This window comes from Talpa occidentalis, unplaced genomic scaffold (assembly GCF_014898055.3).
Source record: "Talpa occidentalis isolate TD23 unplaced genomic scaffold, MPIMG_talOcc4v2.1 talOcc4.8, whole genome shotgun sequence".
NCBI classification, from domain to species: Eukaryota; Metazoa; Chordata; class Mammalia; order Eulipotyphla; family Talpidae; genus Talpa; species Talpa occidentalis.
In genome coordinates, this window is record NW_023605194.1 from 98,297,573 (window position 1) to 98,318,161 (window position 20,589).

The window sequence follows — 20,589 nt, forward strand, 5'->3', positions numbered from 1 at the left end:
TTACATGCCAGGTACTAAGTCTACAAAGGGGTCCCAAATAATAAACAACCATGGAGCCTCCCTGGTGGCTCAGGGGGTTAAGTCTCAGCACTATGAAGCTATCAGCAGCCACTGCAGTACAAGTTCACTCTCTGGCCAGGAAGCTAACCTACATGGTGCTGCAGACCTCTCCTGTCTCTCCCGCTGCTCCCCACTCTGTCTCTGGTGAATCCTCTCACCCTCCCGTGCCTCTGGCCTACACCCCAGCTCTTGTATGCATAAAAAAATAAAATAAATCTTAAAAAATAATAAATAACTGTGAATATTAGCTATCACTTTTATTACTCTGGACTTTTTTTTAAGGAATCAGTAAGGTGTGGAAAAGTCACATCTGTATGTCGGAATAGGATTTGAGTCTTAAATGCAAACAAGCTGTGTGGCTGAGCATAGGAGGGAACACTCACCTGCGTTCCATGACCCATACCCTCTGGCTGGAGCAGGCTCTCAGGAGTGCTGGCTGGATGCAAGGTAACTGGGTAATTTTGTATTCTGGCATCTCCCTCTGCTGACATAGCAAGTTTCTGGTTCCAAGGAGCTCTGATAGAAAAATCCAGGCAAAGAAAAAAAAAACAACAACCACTTTTCATAATGGGTTTCAGGCCCATTACTGGTAATAATTTAAAAATGTTTGCATTCATGGATAAGGGGAGATGCTTCTGCTTTTCATTAAATGTCACTGAACAGGTGCCGAGTTCCATGGTCTTTAATGCCTTCCAGCATCTGCTAAGTCATATTTAAAAGTAAAATATTTGAATTCCTCCCAAATATCAAAAGTCACATTAGTGAGAGAGTTCACAGAAGTGTACATTTTATCACCTGTATTTTGCATCATTTGGTTTGGATGTCGATGGCAAAATTCCCCTTTGCTGGTGGAATATTGAGTAGTAATAAATGTCTGGCGAACAGACAGATTCTTTACTTCATATATGGTTGTAGAGAGATCTGGAAACACCAGGACTTCTGTTTTTTGCTATACTAAGATGCATGGAAAGGATGGCTGCTCTGCTGAGGAACGGTTGAGCAGACGAATTTGGGCCTGGGAGATGGGGCATAATTACAAGACAAATGACTTGCATCTCCGGGAGACTCACAGAGGGTGAAACTAAATATTTCAAGCTGTTATTTGGTCTGTTTGCTCATGTTTATATGAGGCTAACAACTTCCATGAAGGCCTTTTTAGGCGGCTGTTCCCAGGTGTCTTCTGTTTAACTGTTGGGCTCATTAGAATTACTTTGTGAGGAATATTTAGAATAGAGAGAAGGGGGTGGTTAGGGATGACTTGGTCTCCTCACACCCGCGAGTAAATTCTTTGACTCTGATGCGCTTCTTTGCACTGTGGAGTGAAAGATCATCAAAAGCAAAATTAAAATCTTGTGATTTCTATGAATTCTTTCAGACTCAGACAATACTTTATAGGAATGAAGAACGTAGTTACTAAAGTATCTCCTTTGTTTGTATTTTTTAAAAAGATATATTTATTTATGCATACAAGATCTGAGGTGTAGGCCAGAAGTGCAGGGGGAGGGGGTGTGGGGGCGCACGGAGGAGGGGGGGTAAGGGTGGAGTCGGGTGGCTTGGGTGGGAGGTGGGGGAGAGGTGTGAGAGGATTCACCAGAGACACAGTAGGGAGCAGAACAGGCCGATTGACCGAAGTTCACTGATGAGGGGAGCAGCGGACAAGACAGGAGAGGTCTGCTGGGTTATGTGGGTTAGTTCCCTGGCCTGGGGATCGAACTGGTGCTGCAGTGGCTGCTGATAGCTTCACAGTGCTGAGACTTAACCCCTTGCACCACCAGGAAGGCCCTCCTTTGGTTTTGAAGCCTTAAAGTCTTCTTATTTATTTGTTTACGGAATTTTAATGAGACTACTAAATATTATATATTAGTTATGGACGATATTTGAGGTGATGATGTTTGTGGACATCTATGAGAATATCTCAATTCTTAGGAGATAGATGCTAAGGCATATAGGTGTGGCCTAGTATAATCCATATTTTGCAATGTTTCTCAAAAACAAGGAGATAGATAAAAGAAATAGGGCAAAATATTAAAAAAAATAAAATTTTTTAATTAGTTTTTTGGGCAATGTATGTTTCCTATACCACCCTTTTAACTTTTGTGTGTTTGTAATTTAAAAAAAAAAGTCAAAAAACAACCCCTTCTGTTCATAACCACAAAATTTTAATTAAAGACTCAACCAACAAGCTTGGAAAGGATTTGTAAATATATGTCATGCATGGATTTATTATCCTTAAAATATAAATCACTTATGAATCAATGAGAAGATTGAACATTTCAAAAAAATAGACAATTGTCAAGTAACAAAAAAAAAATAGAAATGGACAATGACTATACAGAAAAGGGTCTCCCCGCTTGGTGCAAGGGGTTAAGTCTCAGCACTATCAAGCTATCTGCAGCCACTGCAGCACCAGTTTGATCCCCACCAGGGAGCTACCCACATGGCGCAGCAAACCTCTCCTGTCTCGCCCGCTGCTCCCCTCAGCACTGTATTTCAGTAGATCTGGCTATTCTGCTCCCCACTCTGTCTCTGGTGAATCCTCTCACCACCCCACACCTTTGGCCTACACCCCAGCTCTTCTATGCAAAAATAAATTCCTTTTAAGCTTTTAAAAAATTATACAGAAAATTGTGTATTTATATGATTAAATATTTGGTGGTGACAGGATTTGTCTTTCCCAATGTCCTGATGGCTTTGGTCTGGAGTGGGGGTGGAGTCCACACAGCCTGTATGGGATTAGCTCAGAACATCCTTTCCCCCTAACACTACAATAAAAATAGAATTTAAGGCAGATAAAAGGAATTATAATAATAATCTGGTTACTCTTAGGTGTTATTCAAGTATCTTCTCTCTCTTGGCACACCTAAGTCTGACAAAAGTCCCATTTACAGAAAGGAAAACTGAACCCACAGAGGTTAAAGAACTTGGACAAAACTACCACAGGCAAACATTAGTAGGACTGGAGCTAGGATTCACTAAAACTCTCCCTTTCTAAAACCTGCTTTCTTTATGACATGTTGTGTGGTGTATGATATTGAAAAGGACAGTCACTCACAGCTGGTGTATTAACAGTGCTAAAAAAGTTCATTAGACTATATTTAGAGGTATAATTGGCTTTAATGGCGGATTCATAAATCTGTGCAGATGAGCCCCATCTAGCAAGCAGACAGGCTCTGCATGGACTTGCACAAAGTAAAAGCTGTTTATAGTCAGAAAGGGTTAGGACAAGGTCATCAGCAAAAGAAAGAAAGATTCTTCAGGGCAAAGACACTTTCCCCCAGGAGAAGGCAGGGGCTTACTATGCAGATGATCTCACTAGAGTTGATTGGTTTAATACTTTTAAGGAGAGATTGAATGTGCTAAATCTGGGTGGGTTCCTTTTGGGATTGTCTTTTCCTATTTTTATTTATTTATTTTAAAGATTTATTATTTTATGCATACAAGATCTGGGGTGCAGGCCAGAGATGCGGAGGGTGAGAGGATTCACCAGAGACAGAGTGGGGAGCAGAACAGGCAGTTGTACTGAAATACATTGCTGAGGGGAGCAGCAGGCAAAACAGGAGAGGTCTGCTGTGCCATGTGGGTCACTTCCCTGGCTGGGCTCAAACTCATGCCACAGTGGCTGGTGATAGCTTGATAATGCTGAGATTTAACCCCTGTGCCATCAGGGAGACCCTGATGTTTAATTTTAAACATACAGAAAAATTAAAAGTCTAATAAAATTAAATCCTATATAGTAATCCCTTGATTGTCCAATAAACATGTCTAGCATGTTTTATTTGTCTCTCTCTACACCTCTCATTTTTGTTTTTATCTGGGGTGTCCAGAGGTGGGGCGGGCGTGGGACAGGTGAGAGGATTCACCAGAGACAGAGTGGGGAGCAGGACAGGCAGATCCAGTGAAATACACTGCTGAGGGAGGCAGCAGGCAAGACAGGAGAGGTCTGCTGCACCACATGGGTCATCTCCCTGGCTGGGGATTGAACTCGCTTCATAGTGCTGTGTCTTAACCCCTTGCACCACCAGGGAGGCCTCCTTTTCCTATTTTTAATAATCTCTTTTGATCTGAGTAAGAAAATCACCATTTCTGTTTTTGTTAATCCTCTGCGTGTTGTTCTCAGGTCGTTTGGATTACAATTTTACTTTCACATTCTTTGTTAGATCAGTCCTTGTTCCTGCTCTGAGGTCCCAGCCTGAAAGAGATGGCTGCTTGATGGTTAGCAGCTGCAATGTGAATTTAAGGCCTTTGAGAGACTATAACATACCAGGGAGATTATTGTGTAAGCATAAGTAGAATAATTCCCAAAGTTTGGTGCATAATTCGGCAAGTTCCCCAGTTCCCCAAGTTCCAAACCAATCAAAGAAAGACCCAGCTAAAGGAGTCACTCTAAAGCCAGCTAGCTTATGCAGTGATTTTATGTAAATGAGTTTTAACTTCTCCAGGAGTGTTGACTCAGGTGCAGCATTTGGTGTAGTTTCCAACAAAGACAACTCATTGCTTAGCTAAAAGATGATCAAGGTCTATAAAGAGCATTGGTCAGTGAGCCCAAGGATTTTTGTTGGGAATCTATTGCTTTAGCAGCAGATTCTGCAACATCTTCAACAGTGAGGGAGAGGTTACAGCTACGTGGCCTGTAAAATCTAAGGGTTGTTCGCTTACACAGGTGGTTTATTCTGTTTACCCTTGCCGTGTGTCCCTTTCACTGTATAGAACTGGGATGCATGTTTCCCTGGGTTGGGGATTATTAACCAGAGACAGGGACGTGGCCCCCCACACAAAGTACACAGGAATGGGGTTTGTTCCACAGAAACTGGAACACTGGCAATCAGGGAGGAGTATGTGATTGGCAGAGCGGCAAAATCAGCTTAGTGGCAAACCCAAGTCTGAGAATTTATTTATCTCTTTAGCAATAGCTTGGGGGGATACTAAAGAAAAAGAAAAGGAAGGGAGTTGAAGAATGAAGTGTTGACCTAGTGTCTTGGGCAGAAGCAGTCTTCGTTGATGTCAGCTACTTCTCATTTACTACCATCTTCAACATATGTACAGGGCCAGATGTTGGGTGGAGCCCTCTTTAGCTGTGAGATATATACCTACAGTTTGAGTTTCTGAAGCTTGGCTGCTCTCTGGGTAGTGAGGAGGACGTGGTATAACTCCTTCCAAGAAGATTCAATGTGAGCTTTTATTTTCAGTGATTCCTAAACTGGAAACATTAGTTTGGAGAGTCATAGCCACATAATTGAGGAAATTAGAGTGAGGATCAAGTTCAGTTTATAGTCACATAACTAACCCCAAAGACACACAACTGGGTTCTAACAGCTACAAAGGTAAAAATATAATTTTTCTCTCTACAATTATCCTGATTTCTATTTAAGAAAATCATGGTACAATTAACTTGTTGGTAAAAGAAGTCTAGTTTCAATAAACTTGTCTTGTTATTTGTGTAACTATTGCAGGACTAGCTATATAGACTCTTAAACCTGCTTGCTCTTGGTCACTAGATTTTACCTGTAATATTATACAGAAAGCTCGGAGATTTATTGCCATTTATAGTAAAATTACTAAATTCTCAAAATTTTGCATGGGTTAAGTAGCGAGAAAAAGTAAATATTTCATCTTTGTTTATAAAGGTATACTTTATCAATGGCTGTAAGTCATAGCTAGCATATGAGAAAAATGTCTTCCTAAACCCAGTTCAGTTTAATGATCTTAAAAGTCACCAGAGATCTGTATTCCAGAGTCCTTGCAAAAGTCTTTCCAGAACCTGCTCGAAGATAAAGCATTTTCAGGGGAACACTTGCTAAAACAATAATCACAAATGACAAAAAACTTAAGAATGGCCAAGTTTAAATATCTGATGAGAGTTCATTAAATGCAATAGAAAACTTTGAACATCATAATTAGAATTCCTTGTAGTAACATTGTACCAAGACATGTCAGACTTGTAGGGTTTTCATGTAATTTCTAGAACAGATATAGCCGTATCTACACAAATAGAACATAAGGAGACTTAGTGTTAATACTTGACAATGCTCTCTACATAATTTAGTAGGCCAAATAATTTTAATATCCCTCTTTTCATAAAGAGAGTGACTACATCTTTTGAGATGTTCCTGGTAATTCTGTTATCAAGAGTGTAAAGTCAAATACTTCATTTCGAATTTGATTTGAGGAAGTTGGTAAAAAATACCAAAAGGTTTTGGACATCAGCAGAAAGATACCACAGATCATTATGAATCAATACTTACCCATTTAATGGAAGTAGCAATGAAAGATTTCAGAAGCAAATATAAAAGTTTACATAGTTGCAAACAAAACTTAGCTCTTTAAAAAATGACACGAAATACATTATATTATTTTGATAACACACAAATCCTTGCTTTCTGGGTAGGCTACTTATAAGGTAAGGGAAAGCCTTTCACAATATCTTATCAAGAGCAAGTGATCTTGTTGATTTAGCAAATGAAAGAAGATGAGTTTTAGTTTTATGCAAATACACTATTAAAATTAAAGGTTATTAATTTAAAATCTCTCATTTGTTAAATCTTACCCAGTTTGATTACGCATAGTTTTCTTTTCTGAGAGTCCTTTTCCCCCAAGTCTTCTATAACTTTCCTTTTTTATTCTCTTGTTGAAAACACACATTTTACTTATTTGCATACAGGGATGCTTCACTTATTATGCTATTTCTAGTAGCTCCAATGACATACATAAAGTATTTCCTGAATCTTATATGTTAATATCTAATGGAAAACTAAAAGGTAATGTGAACTGTTGTTAGGTCAACATTCTTTAGATTGGCAGGCCTACACAATTTCGTAATTTCTAGAACATGTGCCTCCGAATAATAGTTTTTCAGGTAGCCCAAGACATTTCTGAACAGACCCAAACTTCTTTAGTTTCTTCAAAAGTAAACCCAAGCTTGGTATTTAGTGTTTTAATAAAATGATCTAGAGAATCAGTGAATTTCCATCATTTAACTTATCAAAAACCTTAAAGGAATAAATTACTGAAAATTTTTTTGAAACTATTTTTATGTACATAAAACCAATGATCACTGATGAGTTTACCTAAACTTTTTTTATCCTATTAACATCTATTTAAATCTTAAGCTACTTTTCTTGCTGATAGTTTTGGAAATAGATAACAGGAATTCATTTGATTAATAAATTCAGTAAAATAAAGGTTTTTTTCCCTAATAGATCCTAATGTTTTTAGTTAGAAAAAGGGTAAGAGAAGGTTATTAGCAAAAGAAAAGAAAGATCATTTAAGGCAAAGCCACCTTCCCTTTAGGGAAGAGGGAGTTTACCAGGGCGATTGATTGGTTTAAGATTACACTTTGAGGCAGTTGAAACCACTTTTAGGCATACCAGGTCTTTCTAAATTGAAGAACAATTGACATACAACAGTACATTACTTACAGGTATACAAAATAATGATTTGATATTTGTATACATTACAAAATGACCACCACAGTAATTCTACTTATCATCTATTATATACATGGACAATTAGAACTTTAAAGATTAACTGTCTTAGCAACTTTAAATATACACTATACTACTGTTAATAAGTCACTGTACTGTACATTACTTCCCATGACTTGAGATTTTATAACTGGAAGTTTGTACCTTTTGACACCCTTGACTTATTTAGCCCACCCACTGGCCCTGCCCCTGGCAATCAGCAATCCGTTCTCTGTATCTGTGATCTTATTTCTTGTTTTTCTTAAGATTCTGCCATAAGTGAGATCATAAGATGTTTGTCTTTCTCTGGTAGTTCAGAGCATTATATCCCCAGGGTTCCAACCACAGTGTCAAAAATGGCGTGATTTTATTTTATTATGACTGAATAATGTCCCATTTTGATATACCGTGTCTTTTTTTGTTCATCCATCAATGGACACATAAGGTTGTTTCCAAGTCTTGGTTATTGTAAATAATGCTGCCATGCACAGAAGAAAATATGTTTATAAAACATGGCAAATGGGGAAAGGAACATTCTGTAGCTTATAATCCCATGTTGTTAAGAAAGCATATATATGGCACATGGTTATATATAATATATATTATACACACACACACAACACAATATGTATATATTTGGAATTATATATACCAAGACTTTAATGTTAATTTTTAGATAGTATGAGCACAGACTTTTTTTTTAAGGTTTAATTTATTTATGCATACAGGAGCTGGGGTGTAGGCCAGAAGTGTGGGGTTTGAAAGGATTCACCAGAGACAGAGTGGGGAGCAAAACAGGCAGGTCTACTGAAATACACTGCTGAGGGGAGCAGCAGGCGAGACAGGAGAGGTCTGCGGTGCCATGTGGGTTAGCTCCCTGGCCAGGGATCCAACTCCTGCTGCAGTGGCTGCAGATAGCTTCATAGTAACTTGACTTAACCCCTTGTGCCACCAGGGAGGCCCCTCAGCACAGACGTTTTTAGATGGCAAGATCTTTAGATGATATGAGTACAGATTTTTCTCCTTTTTTTATAGGTTCTTTGAAATTTTCTCTACCAAATGATAGCATTGATTGTACAATAAAAATGATTTAAAGTCGCCACCTGGAGGGGGCGGGGATGCGCAGGCACTTAGGGCGCGGCCAGAGCATAAATGAAGGCGGATCGGATAAGGCAAACAGTTGATCCCTGAGAGTCACTGGAGTACTGCAAGGCAGGCCCCGGGATACCGCGGATCTTGAGAGCACCGAACCTCCGAACCTCCGGGTGAAGCACCCAGCCCAGCAGATCCCCCCGTCCGCTTTCCTGCCTGCGCGTCCGCCCCGCGTGCCCACCATGAACTCGGAGAGAGCGAGCTGTGAGCCCCGCGCCAGCCAGTTGCTCTTCGCTGCATTCCACCAGGAAGAAGGGGACTTGAAAGATGCATCTGGGACAGCTGATGTCGGCCATCTCTCTAAGGGCGGGACCCTACTTGTTGGTAATAAGTCTGGTTATAAAATTTTTGGCCTTTCTAATGTGGATAAGTTGGAGCAACTCTATGAATACAATGCTATTGAAGATGTGAGCATCGTGGAAACTTCCTTCTCTAGGAACATAGTGGCCATCGTCAGCCTCAGGGCTCCTGGGAAGGTGAGAGTTTTCTGCCTTAAAAAGGCCACGGAGATCTGTAACTACTTCTATTGCAATAGAATCCTGGCTGTGAAGATGAACCGGCACAGGTTAGTAGTGTGCCTGCAAGAGACTGTCTACATTTACAACATTCGGAACCAGGAGATACTGCATGTTATCAGGGAGACCCCCCCAAACCCTGCAGGCCTGTGTGTACTGTCAGAAAACGATTACTTGGCGTTCCCAGGCAGTACCACCGGGGAGGTGCACATCTTCGACGCTTATAACTTGAGAGGTGCCAGCAGGATCCTGGCTCATCAGAGCAGTTTAGCAGCACTGGCCTTCGACGCTCGTGGAACCATGCTCGCTACTGCTTCTGAGAAGGGGACTATCATTAGGGTATTTTCCATCCCAGAGGGACAAAATCTCTTTCAGTTCCGGAGAGGAATTAAGCGGTGTGTTGACATCTACTCGATGGCCTTCAGCAGCGACGGCATGTTCCTCTGCACCTCCAGCAACACCGAGACTGTGCACATTTTCAAACTCCAGATGGAGCATGATAAGGCTCCCGAGGCCCCCACCACCTGGACCGGGTACTTGGGGAGCATGCTCCTGGCTTCCGCCAGCTATTTGCCCTCGCTGGTAGCAGACGTGCTCAGCCAGGCCAGAGCCTTTGCCACAGTCTACTTGCCGGTCTGTGGCCGCAGAAACATCTGCTCACTGGTCACAATTCAAGATATTCCGCGGGTCCTGGTGGGTACTTCCGACGGCTGCTTGTACATATACAACCTGGACCCCTGGCAAGGAGGGGAGTGTACCCTGGCGCAACAGCACCGATTTGATGGAGAGGACTCATAAGCTCGTGGCCTCTCACCAATGCCCTGTAGCCCGGGGACCTACAGCTCAGCCTGAGGCCAATGACAATGGGTGCGCGGGGAGGCACCCCGCACCCTCCGGGAGTCTTTGGACTGACTGACTGGGAACTCTGCCTCCTGAAGATGAGAAAGAAGGAGCATTGACAGGACTTTGTGCTACACGCTCTGTGCCTGAGTTGTAGGAGGGGAAGGCAGAGGGAAAAGGTAAAAAAGATTGTAGCTGTAGTCTATCCCATGCTGTGCAGAAACATTGTTTTCACTATAAGGTCTTAATCGTGCTTACAAGTTTTAGTGTTTTGGGTTTTTTTGTTTGTTTGTTTTTTGCCAAAATTAACTAAAATAAAAAGTAACAAAATGTTTAAAATGAAGAAAAATAAATAAAATTACTTAAAATGCTTCAAACCTTCTTGCTTTGCACCCATTAATGTGCCAGGTCAGCATAGCAGTGGTCAAGGCTCTTTAAACTGCGGGTTTGCTTTGTAAAAACTTACATACGGTGAGGAGGGTACACAGGAAGGTAGCTTGGGCAGAGCAGAGTGGTTTTTTTTTTTTTTTTTTTTTAAACTTAATCTATTCGAGTATGCTTTGTAGCTACTGATTCTTTGGATTTTATTTATTTTTTTAAAACGTTTTATTTATTCATACAAGCACTGGGTACAGTCAGAAGTACGGGAGGGTGAGAGAATTCACCAGAGCCAGAGCGGGGAGCAGAGCAGGCAGAAGGAACGAAGTACACTGCTGAGGGGAGCAGCGGGCGGCAGGAGAGGTTTGCGTGCTATGTGGGACCCTCGCAGGCAGTGGGGGATTGAACCGGCGCTGCAGAGGCTGCGGGCAGCTTCGCAACCCAGCGCCCAACCGCTGCGCCACCGGGGAGGCCCAGAGCAGAGTGGTCTTGGTGGTGAAGCTGGTGGTGTCCCCTGCAGGTCGGAGAGTAACCCCATCCCCCAACCCTCCCCGGGGCTTTCCCAGACTGGGCCGGTCCTTGGCTTTGGAGGAGACCTCTATGCCTAGGGCCTCTCTGGGACCATTTCTCCCCATTTTGTTAATGAAATCCTTTCCAAATTGGGTTATTCTGGGGCTTCTTCCATGTTGGGCTTCTGTTTCGAATCTTGGTTTCCGTGTGGGTATAGAAGAGGGAGGTTCTTTCTGATTATAAAATTTTACTTTTTTTTAAGATTTATTTTTTATTTATACAATAGCTGGGGTACAGGCTAGAGGCACGGGAGGGTGAGAGGATTCACCAGAGACAGAGTGGGGAGCAGAACAGGCAGACTGACTGAAATACACTGCTGAGGGGAGCAGCGGGAGAGACAGGAGAGGTCTGCCATGCCAGGTGGGTTGCTCCCTGGCCGGCAGGGGAATTGAAACCGCACTGCAGACCAGCACTGTACAGGCTGCAGATAGCTTCACAGTGCTGCAATCAACCGGCTGTGCCACCCGGGAGGCCCCCAATTAGATACATTAATGTAATGAAAGACAAGCATTTGGATGCATAGACAAGCATGTTTGTTTTTTTTTTGCCTATTTTTTATTTTTATTTTTTAATTTTTATATATTTTTACATCATTTTTCTTTTTTTTAAAAGTTGAGTTAGGATCTTTTTTTTTTTAAGATTTATTTATTTAGCAAGCACTGGGTACAGTCAGAAGCGCGGGAGGGCGAGAGAATTCACCAGAGCCGGAGCGGGGAGCAGAGCAGGCAGAAGGACCGAAGTACACTGCTGAGGGGAGCAGCGGGCGGCAGGAGAGGTCTGCGCGCCACGTGGGACCCTCGCCCCGCGGCCGGGGATCAAACCTGTGCTGCAGAGGCCGCGGGCAGCTTCGCAACCCAGTGTTCAACCGCTGCCGCCACCGGGGAGGCCCTTTAAGGTTTTTTCTTTAAAAAAATCCATCCAAGTTTTTGCAAAGTTTGCCTTTTATTGGTGAGTAGAAATCCCAGCTGTCCCTCAGCAGTACATTTCAGTCAGTCTGCCTGTTCTGTTCCCCACGCTGTCTCTGGTGAATCCTCTTACCCCCTGCATCTCTGTCCTGTACCTCAGCTCTTGTGTGCATAAATAAATCTTTAAAAAAATTAAAAAAAAAAATAAAATATACAACCCACAAAGCTTAAAATATTTACTATCTGTGGTGGTGGGCACAGTGTGAGAACATATTTGTAGAACTGTGAACCTATATCCCTGAAATATAAACTGTCATAAATCATGACTTCAATAAACATAATTTTAAAAAAAATTAAAAATTTATCATCTGGCCCTTTATGGAAAAAGTTTACCCACCCTTGCATTACAGCAACAAATATTATACATACTTCCCTTTTACTTCCAACACTTGTAAGACATTTAGACAGCTATTTAATAGAAACCAGTGATTTCAATATCTTTGAGGACTTACACCAAAGCTGTCTCTAAATTTCAAAAAACCCAAAATAGGCCCAGATTTCTTAGTTTCTCTTCTTGCTGAATGTCTATGTGTTCTTTCCCTCAGAAATTAAAGCTTGCAAGTGATTGTTACATCTGGGAAACATAAAAATCTGAGACTACCAACAGAAAGTATGCATTGAGATCATTTGTAATGGGACACAAGGAATAGTCTCCCCATGGGGTGGACAACATTATTAGAAGGGGAAGATGTGTTTCTTTTTGTGATGACTTTGTTTCAAGTGCTTTCTCCTCTATGCCTACATTGTTAAAACTAAATATTTCACATGCATTTAAAAGCTTAGTGTCATTAGAGAAGGAAGTTTTGGGCTGAGAGTAGAAATAGTCAAGAAACATTGTTTCTTGGTTTTCTTGAGGAGAATTTTTTTTTAAGATTTGTTTATGCACACAAGAGCTAGGGTACAGGCCAGAAGCATGGGGGGGGGGGGTGAAAGGATTCACCAGAGACATAGCAGGGAACAGAAAAGGCAGACCTACCAAAGTATACTGCTGAGGGGAGCAGCGGCGAAGTCAGGAGAGGTCTGCTGCGCCATGTGGGTAGCTCCCTGGCCAGTGGGGAATCGAACTCTCGCACTCATGCTGCAGAGGCTGCGGACAGCTCCACGGGTTGCATCTCAACCCCTTGCGCCACCAAGGAGGCTCTTGAAGAGAATTCATTCTTAAAGTTATTAAAACAATCTTGTCCAATAACTTCACCATCAACCCCATTAAAGTATGCTAAAATGCAAAGAAACCTTCATCTGGAAATGTTTATCTTCATTGGAAGTTATATAAATGCAGCTTAAAGCAGTGATGAAATACTGTTTTTTTCTCCATTAAATTACAAAGAAAAAAGATTATACTTTCTGATATTGGTCGTTGTATATTAGTGGCATAATGAGTGTTGATGTTCTTTTCAGAGATACCCTTTATTTTTTTTATTTTTATTTTTTTTTCTGCTCCCCGCTCTGGCTGTGGTGAATTCTCTCACCCTTCTGCACTTCTGACTGTACCCAGTGCATATATAAACAAAACAAACAAACAAACAAATGAAAAAATGGATACCCTTTATTTTTTAACACTGAAAAGATGTCCAAAAAATATACAATGCCATCTAAAAGATTTCACTTGAATATCACAGATTTTGGTGGCATTATAAGAAGGAGCAAATACTGAACAGTAGAGGTCAATTCACATTTTAAATTAAATCCCATCTTGGACAAATGTTTGTTATCTGAAACAAATCTAAAGAGCCAGTCTCCTGCTTAAAATTCTTTGAAGATTTCTAATAATCTGCTGAGTTAAATCCATTCTCTTTAGAGCCTATAAGCCTGTCATCTTCACCTGAATCTTCCTGTCTTCCTTCCTGACATTCTAACTGCCAATAAATCCTCAGCCACTTAAATTCATGCCCCCAGCAATTGGCCTTCAATCTCTCCAGCATCTGTGACTTTTCTCTTTCCTCAGTACTTTGCAGGTTCTGTGTTTTCTCTCTTCTTAAAAAAGAATCGAGGAACTCTCACCCTCCACCTGCCATCCTATTTCTTTTTTTCTTTACAACAAATGTGTTGAAAGTGTGGCCTATATATATATATCTTAAAGATTTATTTGTTTTATGCATACAAGAGCTGAGGTACAGGCCAGAGATGCAGGGTGTTGGGGTGGGGTGAGAGGATTCACCAGAGACAGAGCGGGGAACAGAACAGGAAGATTGACCGAAGTCCACTGCTAAGGGGAGCAGCGGGTGAGACAGGAGAGGTCTGGGCGCCATGTGGGTTGCTCCCTGGCCGGTCTGGGATTGAACTTGTGCTGCAGAGGCTGTGGATTGCTTCACAGTGTGATGCTTAACCCCTTGTGCCACCAGGAAAGCCCTTGTCTATATATTTTTTAAAAAATTGCCTCCAACTTCTCTTGAATCCATTTTTTTTCCTTTTTTTTTTTTTTTTGGTGGGGGGTGACTTTTCTATTGTGATAAAATTTAAATATAAAAGAGAAAATTGTGAAATGATATCCCCTTTCACCTCATGCAACTGCACCAGATTATTCTGAGCCAATGAAGGGTAAGTGAACACATTCTAAAGAGCCTTCCAGAATCATCATCCCACTAAATTGCTCTTGTCAAGTCAACAATGACCTTCATCTAATTTACTTCACAGAGTAAAACACATACATGTGTTGCCTGCAAAGAAATAGTTTGGGCAGAAAAAAATATATATTTTTAAAAATGGAGGACAGAAAAATAATCAGCCTAAATCCAATTATTTATGGGAAAGGATCTTAACACCCACTAAATATCTGAACCTCTACCCAATGTTTTTAAGCTGTAGAGAAAAGTCTAGTAATTGAAATATTGCCCAGGGTTTATGGAGATAGTCTTTTTTTTTCATCTGTTTTCTTGAAATGCAGAATGTCAAATTAGGCATAGGCATTGATTAGTGTACTTTGAGTTAAAAATTAAAAAAAGAACTAGTCAACAATAAATCTATTTCACTTTTACTACTGCAATTTCTAGTGTCTGAGTAACATTTTAAAAATGAGCAGTCTACTTTCTATAAAGTGTTATTGTAAGAGAGTTATGAATTGGAGTGTGGTTTTTATGTCATCTAGACTGCTTTGATTTTGAATAAATTCCTTTAATTCAGGATATAATGTAAGCTTCAATTCCTTAGGATGGATGGATTCTGGGTTCATTCTGGGGTTGAGGTAAGATGCTTAGTGAAGTCTTTGCATGTTCTATTTAATACAAGCTGAGTAGTTGGTCTGACATTCTATAAAATGCTTTTGGTGGGGAGTGTGGTATTTCCTAAATTAGATATTTTTAGGATCCAATAAACCATACTATTCTGCCAGTCAATATACAATCTTCATGGTTTGATGGGGAAATGAGTGATTGTGTGAGTGGTGGGTGATGGTGGACCTATTCCCATTGAAACTTCTTGATGGGTCTAATGAGACCTTCTAAGGAGAAGTCACAACTTCTCCTAGAATTTTATTTATTTATTTATTTTTTTATGGAGGCATGTTTTATTTATTTGTTTGTTTGTTTGTTTGTTTTTTGTTTATACATGCACTGGGTACAGTCAGAAGTGTGGGAGGGTGAGAGAATTCACCAGAGCCAGAGCGGGGAGCAGAGCAGGCAGAAGGACCGAAGTACACTGCTGAGGGGAGCAGCTGGCGGCAGGAGAGGTCTGTCCGCCATGTGGGACCCTCCTCCGGTGGCCGGCGAGCAGCCGGGGATCGAACTGGCGCCGCAGAGGCTGCGGGCAGCTTCGCAACCCAGCGCTCAACTGCTGCGCCACAGGGGAGGCCCCTCTCCTAGAATTTTTATTTATTTATTTATTTGTTTGTTTGTTTGTTTGTTTGTTTGTTTATACATGCACTGGGTACAGTCAGAAGTGCGGGAGGGTGAGAGAATTCACCAGAGCCAGAGCGGGGAGCAGAGCAGGCAGAAGGACCGAAGTACACTGCTGAGGGGAGCAGCGGGCGGCAGGAGAGGTCTGCGCGCCATGTGGGACCCTCCTCCGGTGGCCGGGAGCAGCCGGGGATTGAACCACCGCCATGGAGGTCGCGGGGAGCTTCGCAACCCAGCGCTCAACCGCTGCGCCACCGGGGAGGCCCTCTCCTAGAATTTTAAAGCTGGTAGTTACTTTAGAATTATTAAGCTCTTTTTTCTTTTTTTTTTTTAAGATTTATTTATGCATACAAAAGCTGGGGTACAGGCCAGAGTTTTAGGAGGGTGAGAGGATTCACCAGAGACAGAGTGGGGAGCATAACAGGTGGATTGACTGAAACACACTCCTGAGGGGGGCAGCAGGTAAGTCAGGAGAAGTCTGCTGTGCCATGTGGGTATCTCCCTGGCCAACTCGTGCTGCAGGGGCTTGTGATAGCTTCATCGGTTGGGTCTTAACCCCTTGCGCCACCAGGAAGACCCCTTGAAGAATATCTTTCAATATTTAGAGACAATTTTTTTGCTCTCCCTGAACCTTCTCTTCTCTAGCATAGTTTCTTCAAGAAAACTTTATATGACATGATCTGTATATTTTGTCCTTTGCCATTTCTGTCACTTTTCATATATAATGTCAAAACTGAAAGCAAGGCTTTTACTACAGATATGAACTCTTTCAGTACTATATTGTAAAAAACAAAGTTAGCCAAGTACATTTTAAAGATCTTTATGGACTTTATTCATCAATCAGTCAGACTGAGCCCCAAAGAGCTATATAAGGCAAGATATTTTATAGGTAAAAGAGGGTAGACACAAGAAGACATGCTGGCAAGAAAAGCAGATTGGTTATTGCAAATTTACTTTCCTAAAAGAGGATGGAAAGAATCTATCAGACAGATTACCTGATTAATGCTAACCAGGTAATTCCTGGTTGACTTTTTTAAGATTCCATTTCTGGGAGTTGAAACTGTCAGGTTGGTGATGTGGAGCTTAGCGTAAGTGACTTCATTTAAGGTCTACTGTCTTGTCTTCAACAATATTGAATATTTGTCTTGGTCATATTGGTGTGTTTGTACATGCTGAATATTTTTATTTTTATATTTATTGGTACCTGCTTTTCTAATAGAGTCAAGTACTGGTGTTTTATCATGCTAATTTCATTTATAAGTAAATGTTTCTATTTTTCCTGTCTGGTAAGAAACAAGGGTGTATTATATTTTAAAAAGTTCATCTCTTTTTTTTCTGATGACATAAATAAATAGCACATGCTATTTAATTTAGTAAATATTCTACTATTACAGAAATGTTGATTTAGAATATGAACTTAAGTGTAATCTGTTTTTTCACATGCCAATGTAAACAATTGGCAAATATAATATTGCAGACTTTTACCTCCTATGTATTTATATAGCACATATAGAATGAACTTTATTAAGAGCTTTGAAGTCTGAGTGTCTTAAGATTTGACTCTACCACCCACTAGTTGGTGCTGTGTGTCCTCACTTCTAAAGTGATGATAATAATATACCTAGCTTGTCAAGATGTTGTGAATGTGTTCTTGTTATAGGACAGGGAGAGGGGCAGCCCAAACCCTGGGGGACCACCCTGTTACATTCTGAATAGCAGGACATAATATTGTATAAATGTACCTTAGTTTGAGCAATGCCTATCTGGAGAACTTTTATTGTCTTTGTGGCAGGCTGGAAGTTGCTTATCCCTTGTAAGAAGTGATTTTCACATCTTTTCTTACCTCTCTGCTCAGCTAAGTTTGTGTTGGTAGTTTGAAAGGCATGGTAGGAGTATTTACACCATGGAAATTGGCAAACAAAACATGAAGACTCCCCTTTCCTAGCTCCCTGCACCTACACATACACCACTGATCAGCGCATCTTTGTGTAGTTACCAATTTTTTTGTTATAATATGGTGGGAAACAATGGTGGCCTGTGGCGAGGGAGTTGAAAGAATTCACCAAAGATGATATAAAGTTAAGGAAAAGAATTTATTAGGATACTCTGCCTCAGTGCAGAAGGCAAGACTAAAGGAGTAGTCTGCCTGGTGGAGCAGAAGAACAAAGCTTGTATTGTCCCTACTTGGACATATTTGAGCCCATTAGGTATGACATCAAAAAAGGGCACCAATGTAAGGTACTTGCTTTAGTGCTTTGTTGATTAGTTGGTTGGTTGATACGTTGTTCACTGTTTGCATGGCCCAGTTCCTGGTTCACTTGCAGCAAGTTTAGCTTGTTGTTTGCTGACTCTGTGGCATCTTGGATCTACAGGATGTGGTCAGCCAGCTGCCCTTGCACCATGTTGCAGATTTGTTTGTCTGCAGACAAACAAATAGTATAAGCATCTGAAACCTATAAGTTGCACATTGATTAGGGTATTTCCAAAGGAATATCCTTAAAAGAAAAAAAAAATCAACAAATATCCCAAATAAAACATTTCATTTGTTCCTTTCAGTAGTTACTTCCTTCTTCCAATGAGGTGGAAGAAACAATGGATCAGAAACTAAGGAAAAATGATTGCATTTCTTAAATGGCATTCTTTCCATTTTCTGGATCCCACCAATGCTGTTCCTTATTTCAAGGAATTATGGCAACTTGGCATAATATTGTCATTACTCACAAGAGCTGTATTGGCACATGTGTGCTGAAAGGCTTGATTGAAATCTTACAGCTTTAGAAGTAACTATTAGATGTTCACTGGGAGAAAAAAAGATGCTTTTCCAGACTTATCTCCTGCTAGTTCTTTTCTTCTTTAAAGAGTGGATCACAAGTGAAAGGAGATGTAAATTTGAACCCTGACTAAATTCCATTCCTATTCTTATTATAACGAGAAAGTTGCTAATCGTGTCACAAAAAAAAAAAAAAAAAAAACAAACTCCTTTTAACTTTTAGTCTCTGAACACAAAGTGGATTTGTAAAACACAGATTCTTTTTTTAAATGCAGATTCTTAAAGGTACATAGAGACATACAATAGAGAAGATTTATCAAGAAAGCATCAGGAGGGCTATTGAAAAATGAGCATAGAAGAAAGCAAGCTAATCCCCTGGATTCATTGTTGCCACACCTCCCCCCCACTCCATCCTTTCACCCCCTCTAGAAAAGTATTGTAGAAGCAGTGTTAGAACAGAATGAGAAACAAATGGCTAGTTTGTACTGAATGGTTTTGTGCTATTCATACTTGCCCTACTTATTTGGAAAAACGAGTAATTTATTTGACAGTTTTACATAGGGCTGTCACTTAGGGGTATAAAGAAGGAGGAAGAAGAAAAGCCAGAATCTAGGATCTGGGATAAGCCTGGGCCAAGTGGCTTGAAAGGAAAGAGAGAACAGAATCTATTTAACCTCATTTGCATATCAGAGCAGCTCGGGACAGTTGATTTATTTATAACCAAAAACAGTGGCAATTATTAGATCTTATTTTTTATCTATTTTTAATTGAGGTAACTTTGCTTTACTACACTGTATCTGTTTAAAGAGAATAGGTTCATACCATACACAGTGGCAATTTTAATAAGAACACAGTCATATATTAAGCTTACAGCAAAGTTCCAAATAAAACATCTCCAGATTGTAGAGAATAAAAATATGAAGGTATGCAAATTTTTTAAGTAAATAATATAACAGTGAGAAAGAAGTAGAGAGAAAAAAGAATAATTTCACTGAATATTTCTTAACATCATGATGTTACCAGATGTTTAAATAAGAAGACGCCCCGTTAAAATGCCCCATTTTCCTCCTTTTAAAATGCCCCATTTCCCTCCTTTTTTCTATTAAAATTAATGTAATTTTTGTTTTCATAAAACAGAAACAACAGACTTTTCTAAAAGCTTATGTTCTCTCTTATAATTGTTTGGAGAACAAAAAAATTAAAGTCAGAGTGTGTATATTTTGAGCTGAGGTGAATGTGCATAAAAGGAAACTGCCAGAAAGTTTGAAGAAATTACAAAGTGTGGAAACATGAAAATGGCCTGTCTCCAATGTTACCTCAATAAATAAATAAGTAAATAATAAATATGTATGGCAACAATGAGGACTTGACAGTGCACAGGTCTTTTGGGGGAGGAAATATGGGCCTAAAATGCTAGTTACAACTTGGAAAAAAAAGTTATATATAGCTGAAACATTTTTTAAAAAAGATTTTATTTATTTATGCATACAAGAACAGGGGTACAGGCCAGAGGTGTGTGGGGTTAGAGGATTCACCAGAGGTAGAGTGGGGAACAGATCAGGCAGAGTGACTGAAATACACTGCTGCGGGGAGCAGCGGGTGAGAGAGGAAAGGTCTGCTGTGCCATGTGGGTAGCCCCCTGGCAGGGCATTGAACTCATGCCTGCAGTGGCTGTGGATAGCTTCATAGATTGAATCTTAACCCCTTGCGCCACCAGGGAGGCCCTGAAACATTTTTTGTTTGTAACTTTTCAGTTTCTGCATACATGGAATGCACACCTAATCCTATGTGGTTATAGGACTAGTATGTCTATATCATGTAATTAGTATAATGCTTTTGAGTGGGGACTGCTTCATCTGTTTTCTGGCTCATGTGCTATATAGCCACTTTCATTTTCTTTTAAATCCCTTCAAATTTGAGACATGTTCATGTTTAATGTGGATAATATTTAGCATCCATGATGATAAAAATACTGTTGAGAAGACATGAAAACAGCCAAAGGCAACAACTGTGACCAGATCCTGTGTCACAACTCTGAAAACAGTCCTG

At 40.5% G+C, this 20,589-nt stretch overlaps 1 protein-coding gene across 1 annotated transcript; it reads left to right on the forward strand.

Annotated features, from left to right (window-relative positions):
• The first annotated feature begins 389 nt into the window (after nt 1–389).
• On the forward strand, nt 390–10,342 carry LOC119233874 (WD repeat domain phosphoinositide-interacting protein 2-like). Its single transcript, XM_037496540.2, is given in 3 exon segments — nt 390–507; nt 8,556–9,975; nt 9,977–10,342. Coding segments are annotated over 2 exon segments (1,248 nt in total). The 5' UTR covers nt 390–507; nt 8,556–8,854; the 3' UTR covers nt 10,104–10,342.
• Nucleotides 10,343–20,589: the final 10,247 nt, after the last annotated feature.